Source organism: Pan paniscus, chromosome 16, assembly GCF_029289425.2.
Source record: "Pan paniscus chromosome 16, NHGRI_mPanPan1-v2.0_pri, whole genome shotgun sequence".
In the NCBI taxonomy this organism is placed as follows: Eukaryota; Metazoa; Chordata; class Mammalia; order Primates; family Hominidae; genus Pan; species Pan paniscus.
In genome coordinates, this window is record NC_073265.2 from 64,793,879 (window position 1) to 64,821,585 (window position 27,707).

Below are 27,707 nucleotides of genomic sequence, written 5' to 3' on the forward strand. Positions count from 1 at the left end.
TTTCTTACAAATCACATATATTTACATTGTGGATCTGGGATACACTTATCACAGTAGGAGCTGCTCAAATCAATCTGAATGCTACGCAATCTGGGAACCTCCCCATAACTGTTTGAGCCAGCATTTCAGATTATAGATAAGCTGTTTCCAGCTGGACTGGGTTTGGAAAGTTCACTCTAAAGAATGAAGTCACCTGTTGTCACTGTCCTCCTCTCCAGGATTCCTTTTGGGGCCAGGTACCATCCTGTGGCTCCTTAAGGAGGCTTCTCTCTTTAATTCTCCATGAGGCATCCAGGGTGGTCTGGGCTATGGGAAGAACCCTTCAACTTGGGAGTAGACAGGTGCTCCAACTCATAGTGCCCATCCTCAGAGGCCTTGTGTGTGAGTTTCTCCTTCATGCCTTCCTTCTGGCTCTTCTTGTGCTCCATAATCTGCTGGAGCTGGTGCCCAGCATAGTCTGGCTTGGTGGTCAGCGGGCCAGCCGGCACAGCTACACCAAGGACATCTGACACCATGTAGGGGCGCAGCCAGCCCACCAAGGGAGTGCTTCCGGGGCTGTAGTGGGTCTGTTTGTGGTAGAAGAGAAGTCCATCTACCTATAAGACGGGGGGAAATTGAGGATCAAATGACTTCTGGGGCCACATGTTTCCAGGAGAGCCTATACACACAAGGGCAGCTCTTGTGGTCCGACTCCTTTTTCTGGGTCACTGACAGAGGAAAGAGTCCCAGCTTCTCACACATGCCGTTTCTCTAAATAAAGAAATGGCCTAGAAAACTAAATTTGAGAAAATAAAAACATTGGCTGGGCGTGGTGGCTCATGCTTATAATCCCAGCACTTTGGAGGCTGAGGCAGGCAGATTGCTTGAGCTCAGGAGTTTGAGACCAGCCTGGGCAACATGGTAAGACTCCATTTCTACTAAAAATTCAAAAAAATAGCCAGGCATATGTGGCACATGCCTGTAATCCCAGCTACTCGGGTGGCTGAGACACGACAACCGCCTGAACCCAGTAGGCAGAGGATGCAGTGAGCTGAGACTGCACCACTGCACTCCAGCCTGGCGACAGAGTGAGACTCTGTCTCAAAAAAAGAAAAAAAAAAAAGAAAAGAAAAACATAAATAGCACTTTCCTGTTTACAGAGTGCTTTCCTGCCCACTATTTTACTATCTTACCCATGACGGTGTCTGAGAGATGGGGCTGCTCATACTCAGGGAGTTCTGAGGACCTCCTTAAAACACACAGTGAGTAGGAAGCAGGACTTCAACTTGAACTCTGGTCTTCTGTCCCCAGATTCCATGGACTTTCCACCACTTAGGGGTCTGTGTTGTGGTGGATGAGCTCTGTGCATGGAATGAAAAGCAGAGGAACTGGACAGGCCCCTCCGGGGCAGCAGATTGCTGCACACAGTGGAAACAGGCTGTCCAGATGCCCTGCTTCCCTGGCTACTGTTGGTTGCCTAAACCTCCCCCTAAATTGTTTGTGAGCCATGTTCTGGGAAACAGTTTTTCTCAACGGGAAGACCTCCTACAGTCCCACATTTTATTTTCTATGATTCAGTGACTCATCTCTAAAAAGCATTTATTGTCACTGGGGCATAAGGGTTATAAATAAAGATGGTATTCTTACCACCTTCTTAATTGACTCCCAGAAATGCTGGCAACTCAGCCTTTGCCATTTCCTTATTTGGGAAGCTGTGATCCTTATATAAAATTACATCCAGTTCAAGCAAATGCTTGCAGTGACTGGGCAGATTTTTTTTTTTTTTCTTTCTGAGATGGAGTTTCGCTCGTTGCCCAGGCTGCAGTGGAGTGCAGTGGTGCGATCTCAGCTCAGTGCAACCTCCGCCTCCCGGGTTCAAGAGATTCTCCTGCCTCAACTTCCCAAGTAGCTGGGACTACAGGCATGTGCCACCATGCCTGGCTAATTTTTGTACTGTTAGTAGAGCCGGGGTATCACCATGTTGGCGAGGCTGGTCTTGAACTCCTGACCTCAGGTGATCCACCTGCCTCGACCTCCCAAAGTGCTGGGATTACAGGTGTGAGCCACTGTGCCCGGCCAAGGCAGAATTTTTAAGGGAATGATGGGCAAAGGAAAATGTGCTTGTTGAGCCTAGAGAAGGTAGCTGCAGGTTCTGAGGCTGACAAGACTGTTGAGGACTGGGGAGCCTCTGGGGCTGTGAGGTTTGTTTTTTGGACAGAGTCTTGCGCTGTTGCCCAGGCTGGAGTGCAGTGGCTCAATCTCGGCTCACTGCAACCTCTGCCTCCCAAGTTCAAGTGATTCTCCTGCCTCAGCCTCCCGAGTAGCTGGGATTACAGGCATGTGCCAATACGCCCAGCTAATTTTTGTATTTTTAGTAGAAACGAGGTTTTGCCATGTTGGCCAGGCTGGTCTTGAACTCCTGACCTCAAGTGATCCACCGGCCTCGGCCTTCCCAAGTGCTGGGATTATAGGCGTGAGCCACCATGCCCAGCTGCTGTGAGACTTTCAGTGCTAAAACAGGGCGAGTCCTGAGCAAACTGGAATGAGGTGGTCACCTGACTCATGCTCCTGCTCAGCAAGTGCTGCTGTCCCCAAGGGCCATCTTCTTTGGTGAGGAAAGGATTAGGGATTTGGACATTTGTTGGAGTCATTCAGTCACAGAAGCCCCTTCACTTTACAAGCAGCCACGACAGCCAAACCAGGGACCTGGGTCTCAGCTTGCAGTAGGAAGAGGCACACAAGAAGGATCTAGGCATGCAAGTCTTGCTCCTATCTGGGCCTCAGTTTCTCCAGACCTCAGTTTCTCCATCTATAAGATGAGGGAGTTGGACGAGCTGTCCATTAAGGGCCCTTCCAGTGCCAGCATTCTGACTTATCCAGCAGGGGTGGAGCTCAGGCTCTGAAGGGCAGCAAGTACATCCTTTCTCCAGAATCAGCTTTGTCCCATTCTGATGCTTTGACACAGCACAATCAAGGAATATTTTAAGACTTTGTGTAACTAAGTCTCTCTGCAGCCTATCATCATGTCAAGGCAATAAAGACAATGGTTTCGTTACCTCAAAAGGGAAATCCATAGATAGCACATCACACAGGCTTTCGGGAGTGCAAGGGAAGTTCTTTAGCCCCACAAATTTAAACTGAAATAGAAATTAGAACAAGGAATTAGTACGTTATAAATGATACTGGCCCAAGCAATTGAAAACCTCTGTCAGGCCAGGCATAGTGGCTCACACCTGTAATCCCAGCACTTTGGGAGGCAAAGTCAGGAGGATCACCTGAGGTCAAGAAATCAAGACAAGCCTGGCCAACATGGTGAAACCCCGTCTGTACTAAAAATACAAAAATTAGCCAGGCATAGTGGCATGTGCCTGTAGTCCAAGCTACTTGGGAGGTTGAGGCAGGAAAATAGCTTGAACCCAGGAAGGGGAGGTTGCAGTGAGCCATGATCATGCCACTGCACTCCAGACTGGGTGACAGAGCAAGACTCCATCTCAAAAAAAGCAAAAAGAAAAGAAAATCTCTGTCAAAGAAGAAAAACTTGTAGTCCCAGCTACTTGGGAGGCTGCTGAGGTAGGAGGATCGCTTGAGCCTGAGGTCAAGGCTGCAGTAAGCTCAGATTGTGCCACTGCACTCCAGCCTGAGTGACAGAGCCAGACCCTGTCTCAAAAACCAAACCAAACCAAACTAAACCAAGCCAAAACAAAAAAACAAAGAAGAACAGTTTTCAGTCTCATCCTTCTCTACTAATTCCCCTCTACTTACTCTCTTAACTACTAGGTCGTGGTTCCCAATCTTCCCTCCCCCTTTTTTTTAAGAGATGAGATCTCATTCTGTCACCCATGCTAGAGAGCAGTGGCACAATCACAGCTCACTGCATCCTCAAATTCCTGGGCTCAAGGGATTCTCCCACCTCAGTTTCCCAGTATGCTGGGATTATAGGCATGAGCCACTGTACCCAGCCCCAACCTTCTTTTATCCACAAGAATCATCTAGGGAGCTTTTAAAAATTACTGATACTCAGGAGGCTGAAGCAGGAAAATGACATGAACCCGGGAGGCGGAGCTTGCAGTGGGCCGAGATTGCGCCACTGCACTCCAACCCGGGTGACAGAGCGAGACTCCGTCTCTAAAAATAAAAAATAAATAAAAATAAATTACTGATGCTGGCCAGGTGTGGTGGCTCACGCCTGTAATCCCAGCACTTTGGGAGGCCGAGAAGGACGGATCACGAGGTCAGGAGTTCGAGACCAGTCTGACCAATATGGCGAAACCCCGTCTCTACTAAAAATACAAAAATTAGCCAGGCATGGTGGTACATGCCAGTAGTCCCAGCTACTTGGGAGGCTGAGGCAGAAGAATCGCTTGAACCTGGGAGGCGGAGGTTGCAGTGAGCTGAGATTGTGCCACTGCACTCTAGCCTGAGCAACAGAGCAAGACTCGGTCTCAAAAAAAAAAAAAAAAAAAAAAAATTACTGATGCACAGGCCCTACACTGAGATTCTGACTGAACTGGTCTGGGGTGGGATCCAGGTTTTTTGTTGTTTTTTTTGAGACAGGGTTGCGCTCTTTCACCCAGGCTGGAGTGCAGTGGCACAATCACAGCTCACTGCAGCCTCAACCTCTTGGGCTCAAGTGATCCTCCTACCTCAGCCTCTCAAGTAGCTGGGACTACAGGTGCACGCCACCATGCCTAATCTGTTTTTGTATTTTTTTGTAGAGATGGGGTTCTGCTGTGTTGCCCAGGCTTGTCTCAAACTCCTGGGCTCAAACAATCCACCTACTTCAGCCTCCCAAAGTGGTGGGATTATAGGCACACATCACCATACCTGGCTAATTTTTTTGTTTGTATTTCTTTTGTAGAAATGGGGTTTTGCCATGTTGCCCAGGCTGCTCTGAACTACTGAGCTCAGGCAGTCCACCTGCCTTGGCCACCCAAAGTGCTGGGATTACAGATGTGAGTCACTGTGCCTGGCCCAGGTATTTTTTTTTTTTTTTTTTTTTTTGAGACAAAGTCTCGCTCCCTCACCCAGGCTGGAGTGCAGTGCCATGATCTCGGCTAACTGCAAGCTCGGCCTCCTGGGTTCACAGCATTCTCCTGCTCAGCCTCCCAAGTAGCTGGGACTATAGGCGCCCACCACCACGACCGGCTAATTTTTTGTATTTTTAGTAGAGACGGGGTTTCACTGTGTTAGCCAGGATGGTCTCGATCTCCTGACCTCGTGATTCGCCTGTCTTGGCCTCCCAAAGTGCTGGGATTACAGGCGTGAGCTACCGCACCCGGCCTGGCCCAGGTATTTTTTTTAAAGCTCTTCACTGGGCCGGGTGCAGTGGATCACACCTGTAATCCCAGCACTTTGGGAGGCTGAGGCAGGCAGATCACAAGGTCAGGAGATCGACACCATCCTTGCTAACATAGTGAAACGCCGTCTCTACTAAAAATACAAAAAATTAGCCGGGCATGGTGGAGGGCGCCTGTAGTCTCAGCTACTCAGGAGGCTGAGGCAGGAGAATGGCGTGAACCCGGGAGGCGGAGCTTGCAGTGAGCCGAGATCACGCCACTGCACTCCAGCCTGGGTGACAGAGCGAGACTCTGTCTCAAAAAAAAAAAAAAAAAAAAAAAGCTCTCCAGTTGATTTTAACATACAGTCAGGAGTGGGAACCACTGTATTGTACTAGGTTGAGTGGTTGTGTGTTATTCTCTTGGCCCCATGACAGCTACCACTAATAAAGGGCTAGTGAAATCCTTTTCACACCTGCAAGGATTTTTAGACTGAAGCAGCATAACTAAGTGATTAGAGCTACAAACTCTAAAGTCAGATTGCTTGGGTTTGAATCCCATTCTGCCAATCATTTAACCTCCATATACTTCCATCTTCCCATCTGTAAAATGGGATAACAACAGCACATATCTACTTCATAGGGTTGCTGTGTGGATTCAGTGAGATAATATACATAGAGCACTTAAACCAGTGTCTTAGAGAGAGCAGTCTTCCCCTTCCTCAATGCATGTTCCTCCAGGACCTACATGATAATAACATCACTGAAAGTACTGATCATATTTATTCTCCTATAACTGGTTGTCCAATTCCCTTTAACTTTTTTTTTTTTTTTTTTTTTTTTTTTGTGACAGAGTCTCGCTCTGTTGCCCAGGCTGGAGTACAGTGGCGCAATCTTGGCTCACTGCAACCTCTGCCTCCCGGGTTCAAGTGGTTCTCCTGCCTCAGCCTCCCAAGTAGCTGGGATTATAGGCGTGCACCACTACACTTGGCTAATTGTTTTTGTATTTAGTAGAGACGGGGTTTTGCCATGTTGGTCAGGCTGGTCTCGAATTCCTGACCTCAAATGATCCACCTGCCTCGGCCTCCCAAAGTGCTGGGATTACAGGCGTAAGCCACGGCGCCTGGCCCTTGGCTTTAACATTTTTTGTGAGCAATCCAAGCAAATGCCAATCTGCAGGGCTAATAAAATGCCCTGAAAATAGCTGTCACATATTTAAATCACTGATTATTATTGAGTGCCTACCATGAGTATTATGTTAGGAGGACTTGCATATTTATATAATTTGGTTCTTATAACAACCCTGTAAATTAGATGTTATTATCCTATTTTTCAGATGGAAAATCTAAGGGTAAGTGAGATTATTAACTTAACTTAGTAATAAATTTTTTTTAGTCTTTTTTTAGTTATTATTACTTCAATAGGTTTTTGGGGAAGAGGTACTGTTTGGTTACATGAATAAGTTCTTTTGTGGTGATTTCTGAGATTTGGTGCACCCACCACCCAAGCAGCATACACTGCACCCAATTATCCCTCACCCCCCTTACCCTTCCCCAGAGTTCCCAAAGTCCATTGTGTCATTCTTATGCCTTTATATCCTCATAGCTTAGCTCCCAATTATGAGTGAGAACACAGGATGTTAAATTAGTAATAATAAAAGCCAAAAATGGAATTCAGATCTACATGACTGATACTCTTCCCTTTATACCATGCTGCCTCAAAAAAGATCATTTCATACATAATGATTATATTTAGATAACAGACCAATCCACACTACTCCCCATAAGGAACTCGGTGATCCTAACACCAGGCCTTACAGGATTAAGCTTGGTTTTCTCTCCCAGTCCTTCTTCTTCTGGTAACTTTGAATGCATCCAGTAGAATCGGAAATCAGTCTGCCACAGAGAAGGGAAACAGAAAGATGAAATACTTTCCATTTCAAACTCTAATATAAACAAAAACACCCCGTGCTTTTTTTTTTTGAGATGGAGTCTTGCTCTGTCACTCAGGCTGGAGTGCAATGGTACAGTCTTGGCTCACTGTAACCTCTGCCTCCCAAGTTCAAGCGATTCTCCTGCCTCCCGAGTAGCTGGGACTACAGGCGCCCACTACCACACCAGGCTAATTTTTGTATTTTTGGTAGAGACAGGGTTTCACCATGTTGGCCAGAGTGGTCTCTATCTCCTGACCTCTTGATCTCTCCACCTCGAGCCTCCCAAAGTGCTGGGATTACAGGTGTGAGCCACCGCACCCACCGGGCCTCTTCATTCTTTTAAATTATTTTGCTTTTGGAAATTTAAAAAGATACATACAGTCTTTTGTTTAAATTATAAAAATATATTTGGTTTTAGTTACCAAATTTGTAGGTTGTGAATACATGTAATAAAATATCCTTCAGCAGAATTAAAGGAAAATATGTTCTAGATTGAATTTATGTTCTGAGTTGTAGGCTTGGTTCTACACTTGGGCAAGGTACTTAAGACCTGTGCTTCTTAGCATCTCAGCTTCCATATCTATATGTCAAGGACAGGCCAGGTGCAGTCATTCATGCCCAGCACTTCGGTAGGCCAAAGTGGGTGGATCACTTGAGGTCAGGAGTTCAAGACAGCCTGGCCAACATGGTGAAACGCCGTCTCTACTAAAAATACAAAAATTAGCTGGGTGTGGTGGCAAGCGCCTGTAATCCCAGCTACTCAGAAGGCGGAGGCAGGAGAAGTGCTTGAACCCAGGATGCGGAGGTTGCAGTGAGCCCAGATCGCACCACTGCACTCCAACCTGGGCGACAGAGCGAGACTCCGTCTCAAAGAAAAAAAAGGATAATAATAGTACTTACCTTACAATAAGGACGTGTTGTAAGGGATTTAATGAGCTAATGCAGAAAGTGCTTAGCAATGCACATCTTGATTGTTATTGTTTGAATGAGATGCACCTTAGAATTCTGAGTACCAATACCTAGCGTGTTTTGGAAACCTAGTATGCGAGAATGGCTTAGAAAGAAGCAGCCTATGGTGACAGCCTGCATGAAGATCACTGGAGGCCTGTTCACACATCAGCCTCAGGACCATTTCTACAACGTTCTGATATGCCTGGTCTGGAGACTACACATTGAGAACCACTATGATAAACTAACTGACAGGGAGCAAAAGGAAGTACCAAAACTCCCAAACCCACCATTATACAACAGGGACAATGACGGGGAGAGTGTTATTAACAGGGATGGAGGCTGGTGGGGCTCACTCAGCCTCACCTGATGACTGCTGCTGTTACCTGTTAAGAATCACCAATAGTAAAATGTTGGGGGTATGGTGAAACTGAAGGGGAGAATATTGGGGCCTCTCCTCATTTGAAAAGTCTCCTCCTAGAGCTAACCTTTGAGATTTGAGGTTCTGGGTCATACCAAGGAGGCCCTGCCATTTTCAGGGTCAGGATGTGGTTGGTGAAGGAGTGGAGGTTGCAGGAGTCTAGTAGATGGTGACTTACATTCAATTCCACCTTCTCTTCCTGGGGCTGCTGCACAAGGTGGCATCCCCACCCCCTTGCCCCACAATCTTCACTGCCAGAAATCCTCCCATACTCTGGAGAGTGATAAGGGGGCGGGTGCAGCTGCTATCAAGTCCCAGCCTACACCCCTGCCGTTTCTTTCTTTCTTCCTCTCAAGAACTGCATGTTTCTCTTAGTTCCTCCTATTTCTCTTTTAAAACTAAGCTAATTTAAACACACTCAAAGATGCAGGGAGCATTAGATAATGTTCTTGATATACCACATCCTGTGCACACCAAGAAGTTGGTCACATACCAAACCCACATGCTGAGCCGCTTTCCCAGGAGGAGAGGAGAAGACAGGAAGAGCCACGAGAGGAGGATCCATCCCTACCTGGCAATCATAAAAAGGGTGTCCCCGCCAGCACATCACATCCAGAACGTAGTAGGTCTGGTTTACCTCACTGTAAATGCAATCTAGAATGGTGTAGTCTGAGGACACAAAGCAGAAAGTCAGCACAGAGTTCTTCTTCCAACCAGGTTCCCTCCACCACAACCTAGGGAGCCCCATCCCAGAGGCTTGAGTCCAACAATCCTCAGTGCTTGCAGCAGTCACTGGCACTAAGGACTAAGGATTCACTGGGGAGAGAACCCTGCCTGGCTACCAGCTACAGCTTCATGGTGACTCAGGGTAAGACAGCACAAGACGCATCAAGGCAAACCTTAAGCAAAGTGAGAATTCTGAAGTTTTAGATAAACTGGCACATTTACTCACCTCAATGAGGTTTAAAAGCAAGTCATCTTCCATTTTAGTTTACAACTGCTTTTTGAGTTCCTATCATAGGCACTGTGTTATGTGGGGAATATTAACTATAAATATTCCCTGCCTTTAAGGAAGTTACCATTTGGTTAAGGGGATAAGATGATCACAGAAGAACTAAGAGCTAAATTACGGAGCTCATACTAAGAGCAACAGGAGTTCCCGAAAGAGAAGGCTGGAGCAGCAGGAAATGCTTCAAGGGAGAGGTGCCATACAAATAGTCTTCTGGGACCAGCCGGGTTTAAACAACAGGGCAGAGGGGAGAAGAGAGGGCATTTCAGACCCAAGTACTGATGTGGCATGAGCAAAGCCCCAGAGGCAGAATGAACTGGGCACATGTGGGGAGATAAGTCAGCTGAACAGAAGGTGGGTATAAGGAGTAGGGGAAAGACATGGGATGGGTGGGACAAAGCCTGCATGTGAAAGGTACTAAACGCCAACAGAGAAGTCAGAGCAAGGCCAGGTGCAGTGGCTCACACCTATACTCCCAGCACTTTGGGAGGCCAAGGCAGGCAGATGGCTTTGAGCCCAGGAGTTTCAGACCAGCCTGGGCAACATGGCAAAACCCCATCTCTACCAAAAATACAAAAAATTAGCTAGGCATGGTGGCACACTCCTGTAGTCTCAGTTACTCAGGAAATTGAGGTGGGAGGATCACTTGAGCCTGAGAGATAAAGGCTGCAGTGAGCTGTGATCATGCCCTTGAACCCGAGCCTGGGCCACAGAGTGAGACCATGTCAAAAAATAAAAAAGAGAAGTCTGGGCTCAGTACAGAGGACATGAGGAACCACCAAAGGAGCCTGAGCAGGTAGAGAAGAAAGCAAGCCCAGCTCTGCCAATTCCTTACTGAATAACTGTGGGTAAGTTATTTCTCCTCCATGACCTTAGTCTACTCAGCTAGGCCCAGTGGGGAGGAAGAACCTAGGGTTACAACAATGAGAAAGGAGAAAAGGGAGTTTGGCAGGGAAGCCCCAGCATCAGCTGGCTGTACCACTATGCTTAGTATTCTCTCAGAGACGTTTCCCCCCAAATCTGTATCTGTTGTCCCGTAATAGAAGTCCAAAGACATGTTGACCTTAATTCAGGAATTTACGGACCATCAGGCCTCATGGGGCTGCATTTATTCTGCAACTGGGGACACTTGACCTTGAAGGGGAGGTCCTTGGTCCAGGGGCCAGGATGGTGTCTACATGCAGTTTCAAAGATAAGCTTTCAGGCCGGGTGCAGTGGCTTATGCCTGTAATCCCAGCAATTTGGGAGGCCAAGGTGGGTGGATCACTTTGAGGCCAGGAGTTCAAGACCAGCCTGGCCAAAATGGTGAAATCCAGTCTCTACTAAAAGTACAAAAATTAGCCGGGCGCAGCCTATAATCCCAGCTACTCAGGAGGCTGAGGCAGGAGAATCACTTGAACCCCGGAGGCGGAAGTTACAGTGAGCCGATATGGTGCCACTGCACTCCAGCTTGGGTGACAAAGTGAGACTCTGTCTCAAAAAACAACAACAAAAAAAACAAAGATAAGCTATCAAAGTGGGTCTTTAAAGCAAATTACACTGTCTTTTACTGATCAATAAGTAGACACTCTATGTAGGTACCTTTTGCTGTTGAGTTTCGCCTGTTGCCTCCTGGCAGAAGTGAAGAAAACCTGTTGACACAGTAGCCACTCTTGGTGTAGGCACTGGTAGAACCCTGCATGGAGAGAAAGTTACCATTCTTATTAGACCTCAAGGTCTCCTCGCCCTCTTGCCTCCTCATTCTGCAGGAATGTTACTCGACCAAAGATGGCTCTCAACAAACCTTCCTGCACGAAAGTGTTTCAAGCTCCACTCCAGGCACAGCTGTTGTGGCGTATGAGGAAAACGGAGCACAAAGAATCCCTCCCACTACAGACCAGGCCTACTGGCATGGGGGCAGGCAGCTACTCACCCTGGAGGCCACGATAAGGGCTCTTTTTCCAACAGGGCACACGACCACAATCCATTCCTGCCCCAAATCTGAAGGAACGTCAATTAACCACTCAGAAAGCATCAACTGGAAATGCAAAAAATAGTGTTAAAGATCAGCAGGGGTGTACTACTCGAAAGTCTGCAATGACAAGGCATTAATATCCTGTGTGTATATTAAAAACCTGAGTGAAAGAATGAGGGCAGAGAGCCGGGCATGGTGGCTCATGCTTGTAATCCCAGCACTTTGGGAGGCTGTGGCAGGTGGATCACCTGAGGTCAGGAGTTCAAGACCAGCCTGGCCAACATAGTGAAATCTCGTCTCTACTAAAAAATATAAAAAATTAGCTGGGTGTGGTGGCAGGCACCTGTAATCCCAGCTACTAGGAAGGCTGAGCCACGAGAATTGCTTGAACCTGGGAGGCAGAGGTTGCAGTGAGCCGAGATGGTGCCATTGCACTCCAGCCTGGGCACCAAGAGCGAAACTCTGTCTCAAAAAAAAAAAAAAAGAATGAGGGCAGAAAAGGCTGACAGTGGCACCTCCACCCCAGGTGCTCTAGGGAGTTGGCTGTGTCTCCTGCACAGCTGACAGGATGATGGGGGCCACTGACTATGAACTTCGGCTTCTCTCCTCCATCTCCACCTGCAACCACACCATGCTTACTGCCTCACCTCCCGGGTCAGGGTGATGAACCCTCTTCCTTTCCTTACTTTGTCCATCTCCTCCTATCATCATTACTATTATGTTTGCCACAACTCAGAGATGAATAAGATCCCTGACCTTGAGATGCTCTTAGACTAGACCAGCATTTCTCAAACCGATGCCCCAAATACTATACTACAGGATGTTAGGAAATCTGTCTTAAAAAACGAAACAACACCAAACCAAACCAACAAAAACAGTGATGTGGTGAAATTAATTTGGGAAGACAAACTCTTCACTCAGTCTCTTCCATCTGTAAAGACTTTGTCCCATGGGCTGGGCGAGGTGGCTCACGCCTGTAGTCCCAGCACTTTGGGAGACCAAGGCGGGCGGATCACGAGGTCAAGAGATTGAGACCATCCTGGCCAACATGGTGAAACCCCGTCTCTACCAAAAATACAAAAATTAGCTGGGCGTGTTGGCGGGCACCTATAATCCCAGCTACTCAGGAGGCTGAGGCAGGAAAATCGTTTGAACCCAGGAGGCGCAGGTTGCAATAAGCCAAGATCACGCCACTGCACTCCAGCCTGGTGACAGAGTGAGACTTCGTCTCAAAAAGAAAAAAAAGAAAAAGACTTTGTCCCATCAATTAATCTCTCTCATTGAATCTTTCATTTCTCCTTCCCTTTAGGCACTCACTCCCAATCTTTTTTTTTTTTGAGATGGAGTCTCGCTCTGTCGCCCAGGCTGGAGTGCAGTGGCGCTATCTCAGCTCACTGCAAGCTGCGCCTCCCGGGTTCACGCCATTCTCCTGCCTCAGCCTCCCGAGTAGCTGGGACTACAGTCGCCCGCCACTGTGCCCAGCTAATTTTTTGTATTTTTAGTAGAGACGGGGTTTCACCGTGTTAGCCAGGATGCTCTCGATCTCCTGACCTCGTGATCCGCCCGCCTCGGCCTCCCAAAGTGCTGGGATTACAGGCATGAGCCACCACGCCCGGCTCACTTTAAAAAAAAAACTTTTTGTGGCCAGGAACGGTGGCTCACGCCTATAATCCCAGCACTTTGAGAGGCTGTGGCGGGCAGATCATGAGGCCAAGAAATCGAGACCATCCTGGCCAACATGGTGACAAGCCGTCTCTACTAAAAATACAAAAATTAGCCAGGCGTGGTGGCATGCACCCGTAGTCCCAGCTACTCGGGAGGTTGAGGCGGGAGAATCACTTGAAGCTGGGAGATGGAGGTTGCAGTGAGCCGAGATAGCACCACTGCACTCCAGCCTGGCGACAGAGCGAGACCCCGTCTCAAAAAAAAAACTTTTTGTCACTCAGCATTTCTGTTGAGCTACTCCACTTTCTCCTAGTTTAAAAACTACTTAATACTTCTTGATGCTGCCTTCTTGCTCAATCTGACAGCCACAGTCCAGATTTCCTACCCCACAGTCCTACTGAAGGCCCTCTGACCTCTTCTCATAACTCTTCCTTTTTTTCCTTTTTTTTTTTTTTTTTTGAATTGGAGTCTTACTCTGTCACCCAAGCTGAAGTGCAGTGGCACAATCTCGGTTCACTGCAACCTCCACCTCCCGGGTTCAAGCGATCCTCCCATTTTAGCCTCCCTAGTAGCCGGGACTACAGGCACACGCCAATACGCCCGGCTCATTTTTGTATTTTTAGTAGAGACAGGGTTTCACCATTTTGGCCAGGCTGGTCTTGAACTCCTGACCTCAGGTGATCCACCCACCTCGGCCTCCCAAAGTGCTGGGATTACAGGTATGAGCCACTGCGCCTGGCCTCCCATACCTCTTTCTTATTCTCCCCACTCTACTCCTTGCCTTACGTAATGCTACCAGCCACATCTCCCTTCTTGACATCCGTTCCCTTGGCCCCATGACATAGCACTACTCTGTTTTTCCCTCTAAACATTCCTCCACACACTCCCCCAAAATATGTAATCTTCAGGGGGCTGTTTTAGGTCCCCCTTTTCTCTTAGATGCTGTTCCCATTAGGGGTGGATCTCATCTATTTCTATAGCTTCACTTGTGCCTCCTAATGCTCCTTCATCTCCAGACTTCTTTCCTCCACACTCATCTATACTGCCAGATGTCTGCTTGGTATCTCTTTCTGTTTGTCTCCTCTGCACCGAAAACTCAGTATATCCAGAATGGAATTAACTGCCTTCTGTTGCCTAAGTACTTCCCACCCCTGAAACACCTACCCTTCCCTTCTGCATCTCATAACCTTGTTAATGGCATCACCACTCCGTTACTGAATCTTAGAGTTTAAGCATAATCTAGGCAAATTAGACTACATCAAAATTTAAAAATTCTGTGCTGCCAACAATATCACCAAGAAGACAAAAAGACAACCCACAGAATGAAAGAAAATATGTGCAAATCATGTATCTGATAAGAAACTTGTATCTAGAATATATTAAAAACTCTTATAATTCAATAATAAAAAGATAAATAACTCAATTAAAAAACAAGGAGGGCAGATCATGAGGTCAGGAGATCGAGACCATCCTGGCTAACACAGTGAAACCTCGTCTCTACTGAAAATACAAAAAAAATTAGCCGGGCGCGGTGACGGGCACCTGTAGTCCCAGCTGTTTGGGAGGCTGAGGCAGGAGAATGGCGTGAACCCGGGAGGCGGAGCTTGTAGTGAGCCAAGATCGCGTCACTGCACTCCAGCCTGGGCGACAGAGCAAGACTCCATCTCAAAAAAAAAAAAAAAAAAGAGCAAAGGATTTGAATAGACATTTCTCCAAAGAAGATATACAAAAGACCAATACGCACAAGAAAAGATGTTTAACATCAGGCCAGGCACAGTGGCTCACACCTGTAATCCCAGCACTTTGGGAGGCCGAGGTGGGCGGATCACAAAATCAGGAGTTCGAGACCAGCCTGGTCAATACGCTGAAACCCCGTCTCTACTAAAAATACAAAAATTAGCCGGAAGTGGTGGTGGGTGCCTGTAGTCCCAGCTACTCGGGAGGCTAAGGCAGGAGAATCGCTTGAACCTGGGAGGCAGAGGTTGCAGTGAGCTAAGATCGTGCTATTGCACTCCAACCTGGGCAAGAGAGCGAGACTCCAACTCAAAAAAAAAAAAAAGAAAGAAAAGAAAAGATGTTTAACATCATTAGTCACTAGGGAAATAGGGAAATACAAATCAAAACCACAAGAAACCACTTCACACCCACTAGGATGGCTATATTTAAAAGGATGGACAATAACAAGTGTTGGCAAAGCTGTGGAGAAATGGGAACACTTATATGTTGCTGGTGGGAATGTAAAGTAGTGGAGTCACTTTGGAGAACAGTCTAGCACTTCCTCAAAAGGTTAAACAGAGTTATCATATATAGACCCAGCAATTCCACTTCTAGGTATATACACAAGAGAAATGAAAACATATGCTCACACAAAAACTTGTAGTACATGAATATTAATAATGGCATTATTTGGCCAGGTGCAGTGGCTCACACCTGTAATCCCAGCACATTGGGAGGCCAAGGCGGGTGGATCAGCTCAGGTCACAAGTTCGAGACCAGCCTGGCCAACATGGTGAAACCCCCGTCTCTACTAAAAATATAAAAATTAGCTGGGCCAGCTACTAGGGAGGCTGAGGCAGGAAGATCACTTAAACTCAGGAGATGGAGGTTGCAGTAAGCCAAGAACATGCCACTGTACTCCAGCCTGGGTGAGAGAGTGAGACTTCATCTCGAAAAAATAAATAAATAAAATTAATTAAAAAACAAATAAAAATGGCATTATTCATAACAGCCAAAAAGTAGGAGCAACTCAAATAGCCATAAACTGAAGAATAAATAAACAAAATGTAGTCTATCCATACAGTGGAATATTATTTGGCAATAAAAAGGAGTGAAGTACTGATACATGGTACAATATGATGAACCTTGGAAACCTCATGCTAAGTAAAAGAAGCCAGTCACAAAAGTCCACATATTATATGATTCCCTTTCTATGAAATGTGCAAAATAGGAACAGAAAGTAGATTAATGATTAGGGGCTACAGGGAAGAATGGAGAGTGACACTAATTAGTATGGGGTTTCTTTTGGGGATAAGGAAAATGTTCTAGAATTAAATAGTGGTGATGGTTGCACAGTCTTGTGACTACACTAAAAAAAAAGAAACCATTAAACTATACAATAAAAATAGGCAAATTGTATGGTATGTGAATTATATCTCAATATAACTGTCTAAAAAATAGTAGTAGCAGCTAATACTTGTGGGGCACTTCCAGACTCTGGGCTAGGTATTTAAGGCATATTATTTCATTTAATCCTTCTACCAATCCTATGAGATAAGTACTATTACTATCCCCATTTTACAGATAAGAAACCAAAGACTTAGAGTGGCTAAAATACCTTGCTTAAGGTCAACACAGAGCCTAGCTTTGAGATCAGATCTGTGTGACCTCAAAGCTTACATCCTTGACCACTTCTTATACTGCCTCTCATATCCAGTCCACTGCTAAATTCTTCCATTCTATCTGGCAACATTTCTTTTTTATTTGTTTTATTCATTTTTTATTTTTTATAGAAATGGGATCTTCCTATGCTGCCCAGCTGGGATTACAGACACCCACCACACCTGGCTAATTTTTGTATTTTTAATAGATGGGGTTTCACCATGTTGGCCAGGCTGGTCTTGAACTCCTGGCCTTAGCCTCCCAAAGTGCTGGAATTACAGGCATGAGCCACTGTGCCCAACCTCTGCACATATTTTTGAGGCCCTTTACATCTCTTCTGCCATACTCCTTCTCCCAACTCTATGCCACTCTACCCTAACTGGCCTGCAAACTGCTCCCGGGCACACCATATACTCCTTTCTGGCTTCTGGGCCTCGTGCTCAGCCTGTTTGTTCCCACTGCCTGGAATGCCCTAAAATACACTGCACTTCTATCTATTAATGTCCTACTTACCCTTCAAGGCTGCCTCTTCCTTCATTAACCCTTCTCTGATTTCACACCCCCTCCTTCCTCCTTGGTTGGAAGGAATCTCATTTTTTTTTTTTTCTTTTTTGAGATGGAGTCTCGCTCTGTCGCCCAGGCTGGAGTGCAGTGGTGTGATCTCGGCTCACTGCAAGCTCCGCCTCCCGGGTTCACACCATTCTCCTGCCTCAGCCTCCCAAGTAGCTGGGACTACAGGCGCCCGCCACCACCACGCCTGGCTAATTTTTTTTTGTATTTTTAGTAGAGACGGGGTTTCACCATGTTAGACAGGATGGTCTCGATCTCCTGACCTCGTGATCCACCCGCCTTGGCCTCCCAAAGTGCTGGGATTACAGGCGTGAGCCACTGCACCTGGCCAGCATCTCACTTTTTTATAGCACAAAACATCTTCTACACCTATTCTAGGAGCACAGGGGCTATTTCTGCTCCACATCTATCTTCCCATGTCATAGCCTAGTTTAACACAGAGCAGGTCTTTCAATAATGCTTACTGAACAAAACTGAATTGTACTTTGTCACAGAGGATGTTATCTGTACTGTATTTGGGGTAAAGAAAGGGGCTGTGGGAGTGCATCCAATAACCATATTCTATTGTTTTTTTTTTTTTTCTTTAGAGATGGGGTCTCTCCAGGTGCAGTGGCTCACTCCTGTAATCCCAGCACTTTGGGAGGCCGAGGGGGGTGGATCACCTGAGGTCGGGAGTTCGAGACCAACCTGTCCAACATGGTGAAACCCTGTCTCTACTAAAAATACAAAAACTTAGCCGGGTGTGGTGGCAGGCATCTGTAATCCCAGCTACTCGGGAGGCTGAAACAGGAGAACTGCTTGAACCCGGGAGGCAGAGGTTGCAGTGAGCCATGATCGTACCACTGCACTCCAGCCTGGGCAACAAGAGCAAAACTCTGTCTCAAAAAAGAAAAAAGAAGAGATGGGGTCTCACTATGTTAGCCAGGTTGGTCTTGAACTCCTGGCTTCAAGTAATCCTCCCACCTTGGCCTCCCAAATTGCTGGGATTACAGGTATGAGCCACCACACTCAGGCCCAGGAACCATATTCTAAAGGCAGGGGAGAATTCTGAGATGACAAGATACTTGGGTTCTAGACACAAGTATATGATAGCAGGGTAGACCTCCATCCCAACTTGGACCCATACCCTGCTTTCTGAAATACCTGAGCTGCCTGGAACACAAGAACCGTCTCTCTCCACACCTCTTTCCCTATGGTACCACAGCCATGTTGGTTTCCTCTCTGGATCTAAAAGGGCACTGAGTCAGGTTTATTATAGTGATCTGCTGCTTCATGGCCTGAACCTCACCTTGGCCAGCTGGCTGGTCTGGGGTGGCTGGGCAGGCTCACTTTATTCAAGGGCAGCTGTACTTCCCACTTGCCACCACCTGAGTGTGAAATTTCAAGACTGGCCTCATAGTACACTGCCTGGGAAAGACTCTACCACCCAGGGAAGTGGAAGGAGTCAGTGGTAGGCTGGGCAGGCCCAATCCAGAACAGCTGTGCAGTGACAACTAAAAAAAATGACAAGGATATGGAGTGTGTTACTATATCAATAGCTCAGGGGCTTTCTGCAGTGGGCTGGCAGCCTTTGGTAACAGCATAGGCTAATAGTTCCCAAACCCCACTACCCACAGATTCCATCAGTGATTCCTAGTCAGTCCATAGCACAGTAAGCCATCTCTTCTTATCATCCCATATGATCTATGTACACTGGCATGTTCTTTGCAGTTCCTATTCCTTTTTCCTGCCTCATTCTCCTCTCTTTATGACAGCATTTATTTCAGTGGGCTTTGACTGCATAGTAAAGGGAGTGAGATTAGCTGGGTCTAATCTTCTCTGGACCACTTACTTGATTAGCATAGTGTTTTGGTAACTTCTTGACAGTGTCAATGTCCATTTCTTCATCATCTTTCTTATTTTCTTCCTCACTCTCCATCCCTGTCCAGTCATCTTCAGCCAGTCTTCTGGCATGGTTCACATAATCCAGCCGCTTGCTGGAAGGAAAAAAAAGGCATAAGGACATATCTTTTTTTCTTTTTTTTTTTTAGACAGGGTCTCGCTCTGTTGCCCAGGCTGGAATGGTGCAATCTCAGCTCACTGCAGCCTCGACCTCCTGGGCTCAAGTGATCTTCCCACCTCAGCTTCCACAGTAGGTGGGACTACAGGCACACACCACCACCCCTGGCTAATTTTTGTATTTTTTGTAGAGATGGGGTTTCACCATGTTGCCCAGGCTGGTCTCAAACTCCTGGCCTCAAGTGATCTGCCTGCCTCAGCCTCCCAAAGTGCTGGGATTATTAGGCATGAACCACCGCATCTGGCCAGGGCAGATCTTTATGTCTTTTAGGAAGATGCCCTATAATGCGACACATTTAATTCAAAAGCTCCAAATTTGGGAGCAACTTGGGGATTCTGGTGGAAGTAAGAAATGATGGAATCTCCTTTGCAAGGCTAAACCAGTGACCGCCCCCTCAAAATCCTACATAGCGAAACCCCCTCTGAATACACTCAGCCTTCCTCAGAGTTTCCTAAGAATGCAAAATAAAATATCTAAAGAAATTTCCAAGGTTCACTAGATGGAAAGGCTAGCTTCACCCCTACCCCATCCCACCCCAGATGAGAGCTGACACCTTCCTGCCTAGCAGACATCTCATCCAAAGACCCCAGGGGTGGAAGAGAAGAGCCACTGAGATGCAGTGAGAAGTCTAAAGCAAGGACAGCTTCTGGAGATTTCTGCTTTATACACCTTTTTTGTTTTTAAAGAGAACTTTTTTTTTTTTACGGACCGTAGGTGTATGCCACTGTGCCCAGCTTATACAGCTTTCTCAGAAGCCAGGCCTTTCTCCAGTTCCTGTCTAACTTTCAAAAAAGGTCACTTAGTTTACAATTTAATATATTTTATTTATTTGTTTCCCTTTATCGTTATCTTGTTTTAAAACAACACATGCTAGAAAGTTTGGGAAACTGAAAAGAAAAAAAAAGAATCTTTTGGAACCTAATTGTTTCAAAGTGATTTGGAAATACCACATAACCTCCCACATTTGATTTCTTCAATGCTAAGGCAGGAATTCAACCACTGAGGCAGTGAAACCAACACAGCTGGTTTCTCTTAAACACATACATGTTCATGCTCATTATAAAAAGGCACACACCAGAGAGAACATATGAAAGCACAATGGTCTTTTATCTCGAGAATAAAAGAGCTGGTATATTTGTACATGTGTGAAAGAAAGTCTGTCTGTGGTTATTTCCTGAGCACTATTTGTAATCACAAGAGAAGAAAACTGCCCAGATGCCCATCAGGAGGGACTGGCTTGATGGCATTATGAAGTATCCATTCCACGGAATACCTAGCACCACGAAAAAGGAATGATGTGGTACTTTATGAACTGATATAGAATTTCTCCCCCAAAACACCACTAAATAAATGTGCAGAACAGTATATAGTATACTGCTACTTGTGTAAAAAAAAAAAAAAAAAAAAGCCAGGTGCAGTGGCTCCTGCCTGTAATCCCAGCCCTTTGGGAGGGTGAATTGGCCAGACCACTTGAGCTCAGGAGTTCAAGACCAGCTTGGGCAACATGGTGAAATTGTGTTTCTACCAAAAATATAAAAATTAGCTGGGTGTGGTGGCCTGCACCAGTGGTCCCAGCTACTTGAGGGGCTGAGGTTGCAGTGAGCCAAGATCATGCCACAGTACTCAGCCTGGGAGATAGAGTCAAAAAAAAAAAGCTTTTGTACACATACTACCACACACACTTGCTCATATATGTATAGAATATCTTCGGAAGGGCCAGGCGTAGTGGCTGACGTCTGAAATTCCAGCACTTTGGGAGGTCAAGGTGGGAGGATCAGTTGAGCCTAGGAGTTCAAGATCAGCCTAAGCAATATAGGGAGACCCTGTTCCTACAAAATATAAAAAAATTAGCCAGGTGCTATGGAGTGTGCCTGTAGTCCCACCTACTTCAGAGGCTGAGGTGGGAGGATCACCTGAGCCTGAGAGGTTGAGGCTGCAGTGAGTTGGGATCTGCACACTCCAGCCTGAACAACACAGTGACACCCTGTCTAAAATATATATATATTTGGAAGGATACACCAGAAACTAATAATATAGGAGAGGAACTGGATAGCTAGGGGACAGAAATGGGAAGAAGACCTCACCATATACTCTTCTATTTATTTTATTTATTTATTTTTATTTTTGAGAGAGTCTAGCTCTGTTGCCCAGGCTGGAGTGCAATGGCACGATCTCGGCTCACTGCAACCTCCACCTCCCAGGTTCAAGTGATTCTCCTGTCTCAGCCTCCCGAGTAGCTGGGACTACAGGCACGCACCACCATGTCGGGCTAATTTTTGTATTTTTAGTAGAGACAGGTTTTCGCCATGTTGGTCAGGCCAGTCTCGAACTCCTGACCTCAGGTGATCCACCCACCTCGGCCACCCAAAGTGCTGGGATTACAGGCGTCAGCCACCATGCCCGGCCTCTTATGTATATTTTAAATTTTCAACCATACAAATGTATTACCTATTCAAAGATAACTACATTTTTAAAAATGGGGAGAGGAGTGATCTGGGAATGTATTCTGCAAGCCACCCAGAGCCACAGGGAACCTTCTCTGCCAAACACAACCAGTGATGCAACACTGGGCAAAATGCAGACTGTATGGAAACTATGCAGCTGTTAGTAGTTTCTTCTGATCCCTAATTCCTTAATTTATGACCCAGAAGAGGCCCATGCTGCATTGAGAATACAAGGATCGGCCCTGCCTTCAGAGTAGCTCAGCCTCAAACACTCTTATCCTGCCCTCTTTCCCTGTTTGCACATCTTGGCACTTAGAATTAAGTGTATGGAAGATATTTCCTCAGATTCCCTTAGGAATTATTTGTCTTGAACTCCCAAGAGTGCCACAGAAACATTTGGGCTGAAGGCAGATGGGAAGACCACACCAATACCAGCATTCAGAGTGCAGAAGCCAAACACAAGCATCCCAGGAAATGTGGGGAGTGAAAGTCTGGGCGTGGCTTTCGCAAGTTCCTAAACCACAGAGCTCAGTACAGCTGCCAGGAAAAAAAGAAAAACTTAACCAAATAATTGAGCTTTTGGTTTCAAACTTCGGTGTCTCCCTAATTCCTCATCTTCTCCTAAGCTCTGGGTATAAAAGAAACCTACCTCTGCCAGGATTTACCCCTCCCAACCTGTGGGCAAGAAGATCAGCCTACAAAGGGTCTACTTTGAAGGGAGAGTCTGTAGAGACAAGCCTAGAGCCTTCGGAATGGTTCATAGCTCCTAGCCCAGAGAAAGAAGACAAGGAGTTAAAGCTTCCTTACGATTTCTGCAGTTCCAGTAACCGCCGGCGGCGCTCACTCTGCTCCAAGGAACTGTACTTGGACTTGTACTGGGATAGGCGGGGGTGTGGGGCAGCTGTGCTGTTCAGATCTTGAGACACAGAAAAGCTACTAGCCAGGGCTTGACTCAACTCTTCCATCTTCCCTACAAAGGAAAACGTAAGAAAATGGTTCATTCATTTCATATCATCTCCTGTATACAGACAGTTATGCAGTTATGATATGATGGCCACATTCCTGAAAAAAAATTAACTTAATGCAAAATCACAATTGTTTCCATGAGAAAAAAGGAAGTTAAAGGGTAAATGAGTCATATATTAGCAATAACATTATTTTCCTACAGATATTTCCTTTTTTTTTTTTTTTTTTTTTTTTTGAGACAGGGTCTCTCTCTATCACCCAGGTCAGAGTGTAGTGGTGCAATCACAGCTCACTGTTGCCTCAATCTACTGGACCCAAGAAATCCTCCCACCTCAGCTTCCCCAGTAACTGAGACTACAGGTATACACCACCACACCCAGCCAATTTTAAAATTTATTGGTACAGACGGGATCTCCCTATGTTGCCTAGGCTAGTCTTGAACTCTTGGGCTCAAGCAATCTTCCCTCCTCAGCCTCTCAAATTGCTGGCATTATAGGTGTGAGCCACTGCGCCCGGCCTTTTCTGAGCAGTTCCTCTACAGTTTCCTGAATAGCCATCACTCATTAACCAATATAACTCTCTATGCAGTTTATTCAATTGGTTATTTAATTCTCAACTAAGTGCCAACTCATATTATGAAAATTTAATTCCAGAGGAAACACTGGTTCTAGGGTCCCTGGAGGAAGACAAAAGCAATCAAAAACCCCAAACTCGCCAGGCACGATGGCTCATGCCTGTAATCCCAGCACTTTGGGAGGCCGAGGTGGGTGGATCACAAGGTCAGGAGTTCGAAACCAGCCTGACCAACATGGTGAAACCCCGTCTCTACTAAAAATACAAAAACTAGCTGGATGTGGTGGCAGGCGCCTGTAATCCCAGCTACTCGGGAGGCTGAGGGCAGAAGAATCGCTTGAACCCGGGAGACGGACGTTGCAGTGAGCCGAGATCATGCCACTGCGCTCCAGCCTGGGCGACACAGCAAGACTTCATCTCAAAAAACAAAAAAACAAACAAACAAAAAAACAAACTCTAGCCACCTGGGATTACAGGTGGCTCATGCCTGTAATCCCAGCACTTTGGGAGGCCAAGGCAGGAGGATCACTTGAGGCCAGTAGTTCAAGACCAACCTGGACAATGTAGTGAGACTATGTCTCTACTTTTTAAATAAAAAAGTAAAAAATTATTTTAAATTATAATTTATTTTTAAAAAAATCTGATTGTTACTTCCTCATATTCTAGTTTTGTTTTGTTTTTGGGTGGGCAGAAAGAAGGTTTCAGGGCTACTTATGTGGGACTCACTTGGAAAAGAGCTAGGATGTGGAAGGCTGCTTAACAAGTAATGTCAATGCTCCAGTAGTGTGAAGAACTTCCATAAAGTACATTAGGGAAACAAGACAGGCATGGAGTAGATGTCATTTTGAAAACAGACTTCCCACTTTAGGTGGACCCTAAAGAATGGGAGTGGGGAGAAAGGTGAATTCACACTTCATTCAAGCGCCTGTGAGCCTTAGATTATAAGAAAACAGGAACATTTGGGAGAAATCTGACTTGCACTGCTGGGTTGGCCCAGCCCTTTGGTTCTAGTGTAAACCAGAGGGAACCTCCAGTGCTTAACCTCCATCCCAGGCCAGGTCCAGTGCTCTGAGCATCAAAATCAACAGGTTCATTCCAGAGCCTCTACAGTGAAAAATACAACTCCATAGGCCTCTACTTGGCCAGTGAGTTACTTTCCATTGCACAAGTGAAGTCAGATCTTTTTCTTGATTTGAAACATTAGATTTTGTTTAATTTAAAAGGAACTTAAAAATCGTGGTTTGCCAGGTGCAGTTGTGCTTGCCTTTAGTCCCAGCTACTCTGGAGGCTGAGGCAGGAGGTATGCTTGAGCCCAGGAGTTCGAAGCCAGCCTGGGCAATATAGCAAGACCTTGTCTGTAAAAAGAAAAAAAAATTGTGGCTAAATACACATATCATGAAATTCATCATCTTAACCATTTGTAGGTGTACAGTTCTGTAAAGTTAAGTATGTTCAACATTGCTGTGCAGAACTCTCCAGAACTCTTTTTATCTTGAATAACTGAACCTCTGTAACCTTTAAACATAAAAGAAACTTTTTTTTTTTTTTGAGACAGAGTTTCACTCTTGTTGCCCAGGCTGGAGCACAACAGCACGATCTTGGCTCACCACAACCTCCGCCTCCCAGGTTCAAGTGATTCTCCTGCCTCAGCCTCCTGAGTAGCTGGGATTACAGGCGTCCGCCACCATGCCCGGCTAATTTTGTTTTTGTATTTTTAGTAGAGACGGGGTTTCACCGTGTTAGCCAGGATGGTCTCGATCTCCCGACCTCGTGATCTGCCCACCTTGGCCTCCCAAAGTGCTGGGATTACAGGTGTGAGCCACCACGCCCGGCCTTTTTTTTTTTTTTGAGACAGGGTCTCACTTTGTCTCCCAGGCTGGACTGCAGTGGTGTGATCTCGGCTCACTGCAGCCTCCACCTCCTGGGTTCAAGTAACTCTCCTACCTCAGCCTCCTGAGTAGCTGGGATTATAGACATGCACCACCATGCTCGGCTAATTTTTGTATTTTTAGTAGAGAAGGGGTTTCATTATGTTGGCCCGGCTGGTCTGAAACTCCTGACCTGAAGTGATCTGCCTGCCTCAGCCTCCCAAAGTGCTGGAATTACAAGCATGAGCCACTGCACCCGGCTTGAGGTGTGCCTTAATATCTTTGCAATGCAACCAAGGGTTGCCATTCCTGAGTGACTGAGGCCTCATGATGAGTGCTTGGGATCCATATGGTATGTTACTCAAATCATCCATAATGGTATGTATGCTATTGTCTCTACTTTTCTGTACTTTTGTGTAAGTTTGAAAGCTTTCATGATAAAAAATTTTAAAAAGTCATTATGTTTTCAGTTCATCACCACAGTAATGACCAAATCCAAAGCACCTTTATTAGGCCTATCATGCACTATCTTGGTGTGGGCTCCCGCTCTGCCAAGAACCACACAACCTTTGAAACTGATGTCCTGGGCCTGGCGCGGTGGCTCACGCCTGTAATCCCAGCACTTTGGGAGGTTGAAGCGGGCAGATCACCTGAGGTTAGGAGACCATCCTGGCTAACACAGTGAAACCCCGTCTCTACTAAAAAAAAAAACAAAAAACAAAAAAATTAGCCAGGCATGGTGACCGGCGCCTGTAGTCCCAGATGCTCGGGAGGCTGAGGCAGGAGAATGGCGTGAACCCGGAAGGCGGAGCTTGCAGTGAGTCGAGATCGTGCCACTGCACTCCAGCCTGGGTGACAGATCGAGACTTAGCCTCAAAAAGAAAAAAAAAAAGGAAAACTGATGTCCTGGATACTGGGGTGGTTCCTTTACCTTCCTTCAAGGCTGTTCTTGGCGGGTTCCTGCTGTTTCGTTTTGTTTTTTCTTTGTTGTTGTTGTTGTTGTTGTTGTTGTTGTTGTTGTTGTTGTTGTTGTTTTGAGACAGAGTTTCGCTCGTGTTGCCCAGGCTGGAGTGCAGTGGCATGATCTCGGCTCACTGCAACCTCCATCTCCCGGATTCAAGCGATTCTCCTGCCTCAGCCTCCCGAGTAGCTGGGATTAAAGGCACGCGCCACAACGCCCGGCTAATTTTTTTTGTATTTTTAGTACAGATGGGGTTTCACCATGTTGGTCAGGCTGGTCTCAAACTCCTGACCTCAGGTGATCCGCCCACCTCGGCCTCCCAAAGTGCTGGGATTACAGGCGTGAGCCACTGCGCCCCGCCGGGCTCCTGCTGTTTCAACCCATTCCTTGGACGGTGCTGCCTCCAAGTGTTCGGACCTTAGCCCCAGGTGGTCTTATTCTCCACCAGTAACCCCCGCTCCAACTCCCTAAAGTCCGACCCGCCCCAGGCCCCGCCCACGCTCCACCCTCCCTCCCTGTCTAGCCCCCTCCCCCATCCCGTTCCCCCTCCTTCGCGTCTCCCCATCCGGCGCCCCCGCCTCGCGTCCCCTGGGTCCGCATCCTGGCAGCCTCCGCGTTTCCCTACCCCTGCTACCGGGCTCCAGCCCCGGGGACGCTATCTGCTTCACTCGGCCGTGCGCGCCGCCACCGCCCCGCACTGCCTTTTTCTAGGCATGGGGTCATCTAGGCCATGCATGATTCGCCCCTGCCCCACAAAAGTCCCTGAGGGGTCCTGGCCGGACAGCACGGAATAGAAGAACGGAAACTCTCCCAAAAGGAGTCCCAGGCCTGGCTCTATCCCTCCAGATGACGCCCCGGGAGGCCAGAGTGCAGGGCCGGCCAGAGAGAGTCACAGTCCGGCACCGAGAGGCAACTCGGCAGCTGGCGGGGCCCGGGCTCGAACCCAGGGACTCACCGAAACCGAGGTGACCGTCGCACGCGCCGCCGCCGCGGCCGCCGCCGCCACCGCCACCGGGGCCGACGAATCACCTGCCCTGGGAAGCTAGGCCCGCCCTCCCCCCGCCCCCAGCTGCTGCCTCACCGCTGGGCCCACAGGCCTCGCGCCCTGAGTTTCCGGCTCCTCCCTCCTTTGCGAACGCTGGGAGTTCCGTTGCCTACAGGCCGTTATTTCCGCCTTCAACGGCTGGGGCATTTCCCATCGGCTAGGGAGGGGGTCTTCTTGCATTTGCTTTGCACTGTCCGGGACTCTTCCTGCTAGATGACTTGACCAGGCCGAGGCCTCCCTCCTGAACACAAGCTCTTCGGGGCTCCTTTCGCCAATGGGAGGAGGCTGATCTTGTGGCCGGGCATTCAACGCCCTGGGCCCTGCCGCCTCCCGCAGATCTTCCTGGGCCTTAGGGCTTCACCTGGAGTCCCCTTCCCCTCTTGGGCCCGTGCTCTTAAACGGGCAGTGCCAATTGCCTGGATTACTCCAACTAACCCCTCACACCCAAGTTTCAGACACAGACCTTCGCTCCCCCACTTGCCCTTAACAAAAGCAGATCCATACCTCGATTACTGCCTGTTTGCTGCTTTTGCGAGCTTCTTTCCCACTCGGCTGCGGGCTGAGCAATGGTAGGGACCTGGCTTGATTCCTATTTAAGTAGCCAGAGTCCAGCACAAGGGATGGCGCTCAGTAGACCCTGCGTGAAGGAATGATTGAAT

The 27,707-nt window shown here is 47.1% G+C and overlaps 1 protein-coding gene across 4 annotated transcripts; it reads right to left on the reverse strand.

The window, feature by feature from the left end:
• Positions 1 to 27,707, reverse strand: SNUPN (snurportin 1). Of its 4 annotated transcripts, none has more exons than XM_034939175.3 (9): positions 27,553 to 27,707; positions 22,443 to 22,605; positions 18,964 to 19,108; positions 11,478 to 11,582; positions 11,147 to 11,240; positions 9,128 to 9,225; positions 7,072 to 7,149; positions 3,036 to 3,116; positions 1 to 596 (listed from the first exon to the last, which is right to left on the reverse strand). In XM_034939175.3, the coding sequence occupies exons 2-9, from the start codon at positions 22,598 to 22,600 to the stop codon at positions 273 to 275; spliced, it is 1,083 nt and encodes a 360-aa protein (XP_034795066.1). In that variant the 5' UTR covers positions 22,601 to 22,605; positions 27,553 to 27,707; the 3' UTR covers positions 1 to 272. The 4 variants fall into 4 exon arrangements, with proteins under 4 accessions (XP_034795066.1, XP_034795068.1, XP_034795065.1 ...); XM_034939177.3 differs by lacking the exon at positions 27,553 to 27,707 and adding an exon at positions 27,085 to 27,279; XM_034939174.3 differs by lacking the exon at positions 27,553 to 27,707 and adding an exon at positions 26,959 to 27,090.

Excerpts from the sequence above, each read along its gene's own strand:
- SNUPN (XM_034939173.3), bottom strand. The coding sequence starts at position 26,124 with ATGCCACTGCACTCCAGCCTGGGCAACACGAGCGAAACTCTGTCTCAA. Across the intron at positions 3,117-7,071 it reads AGAAAACCAAGCTTAATCCT|TTTAAATTTGTGGGGCTAAA; the intron begins GTAAGGCCTGGT and ends TTTCTATTTCAG. Across the intron at positions 597-3,035 it reads CTATGGATTTCCCTTTTGAG|GTAGATGGACTTCTCTTCTA; the intron begins GTAACGAAACCA and ends CCCGTCTTATAG.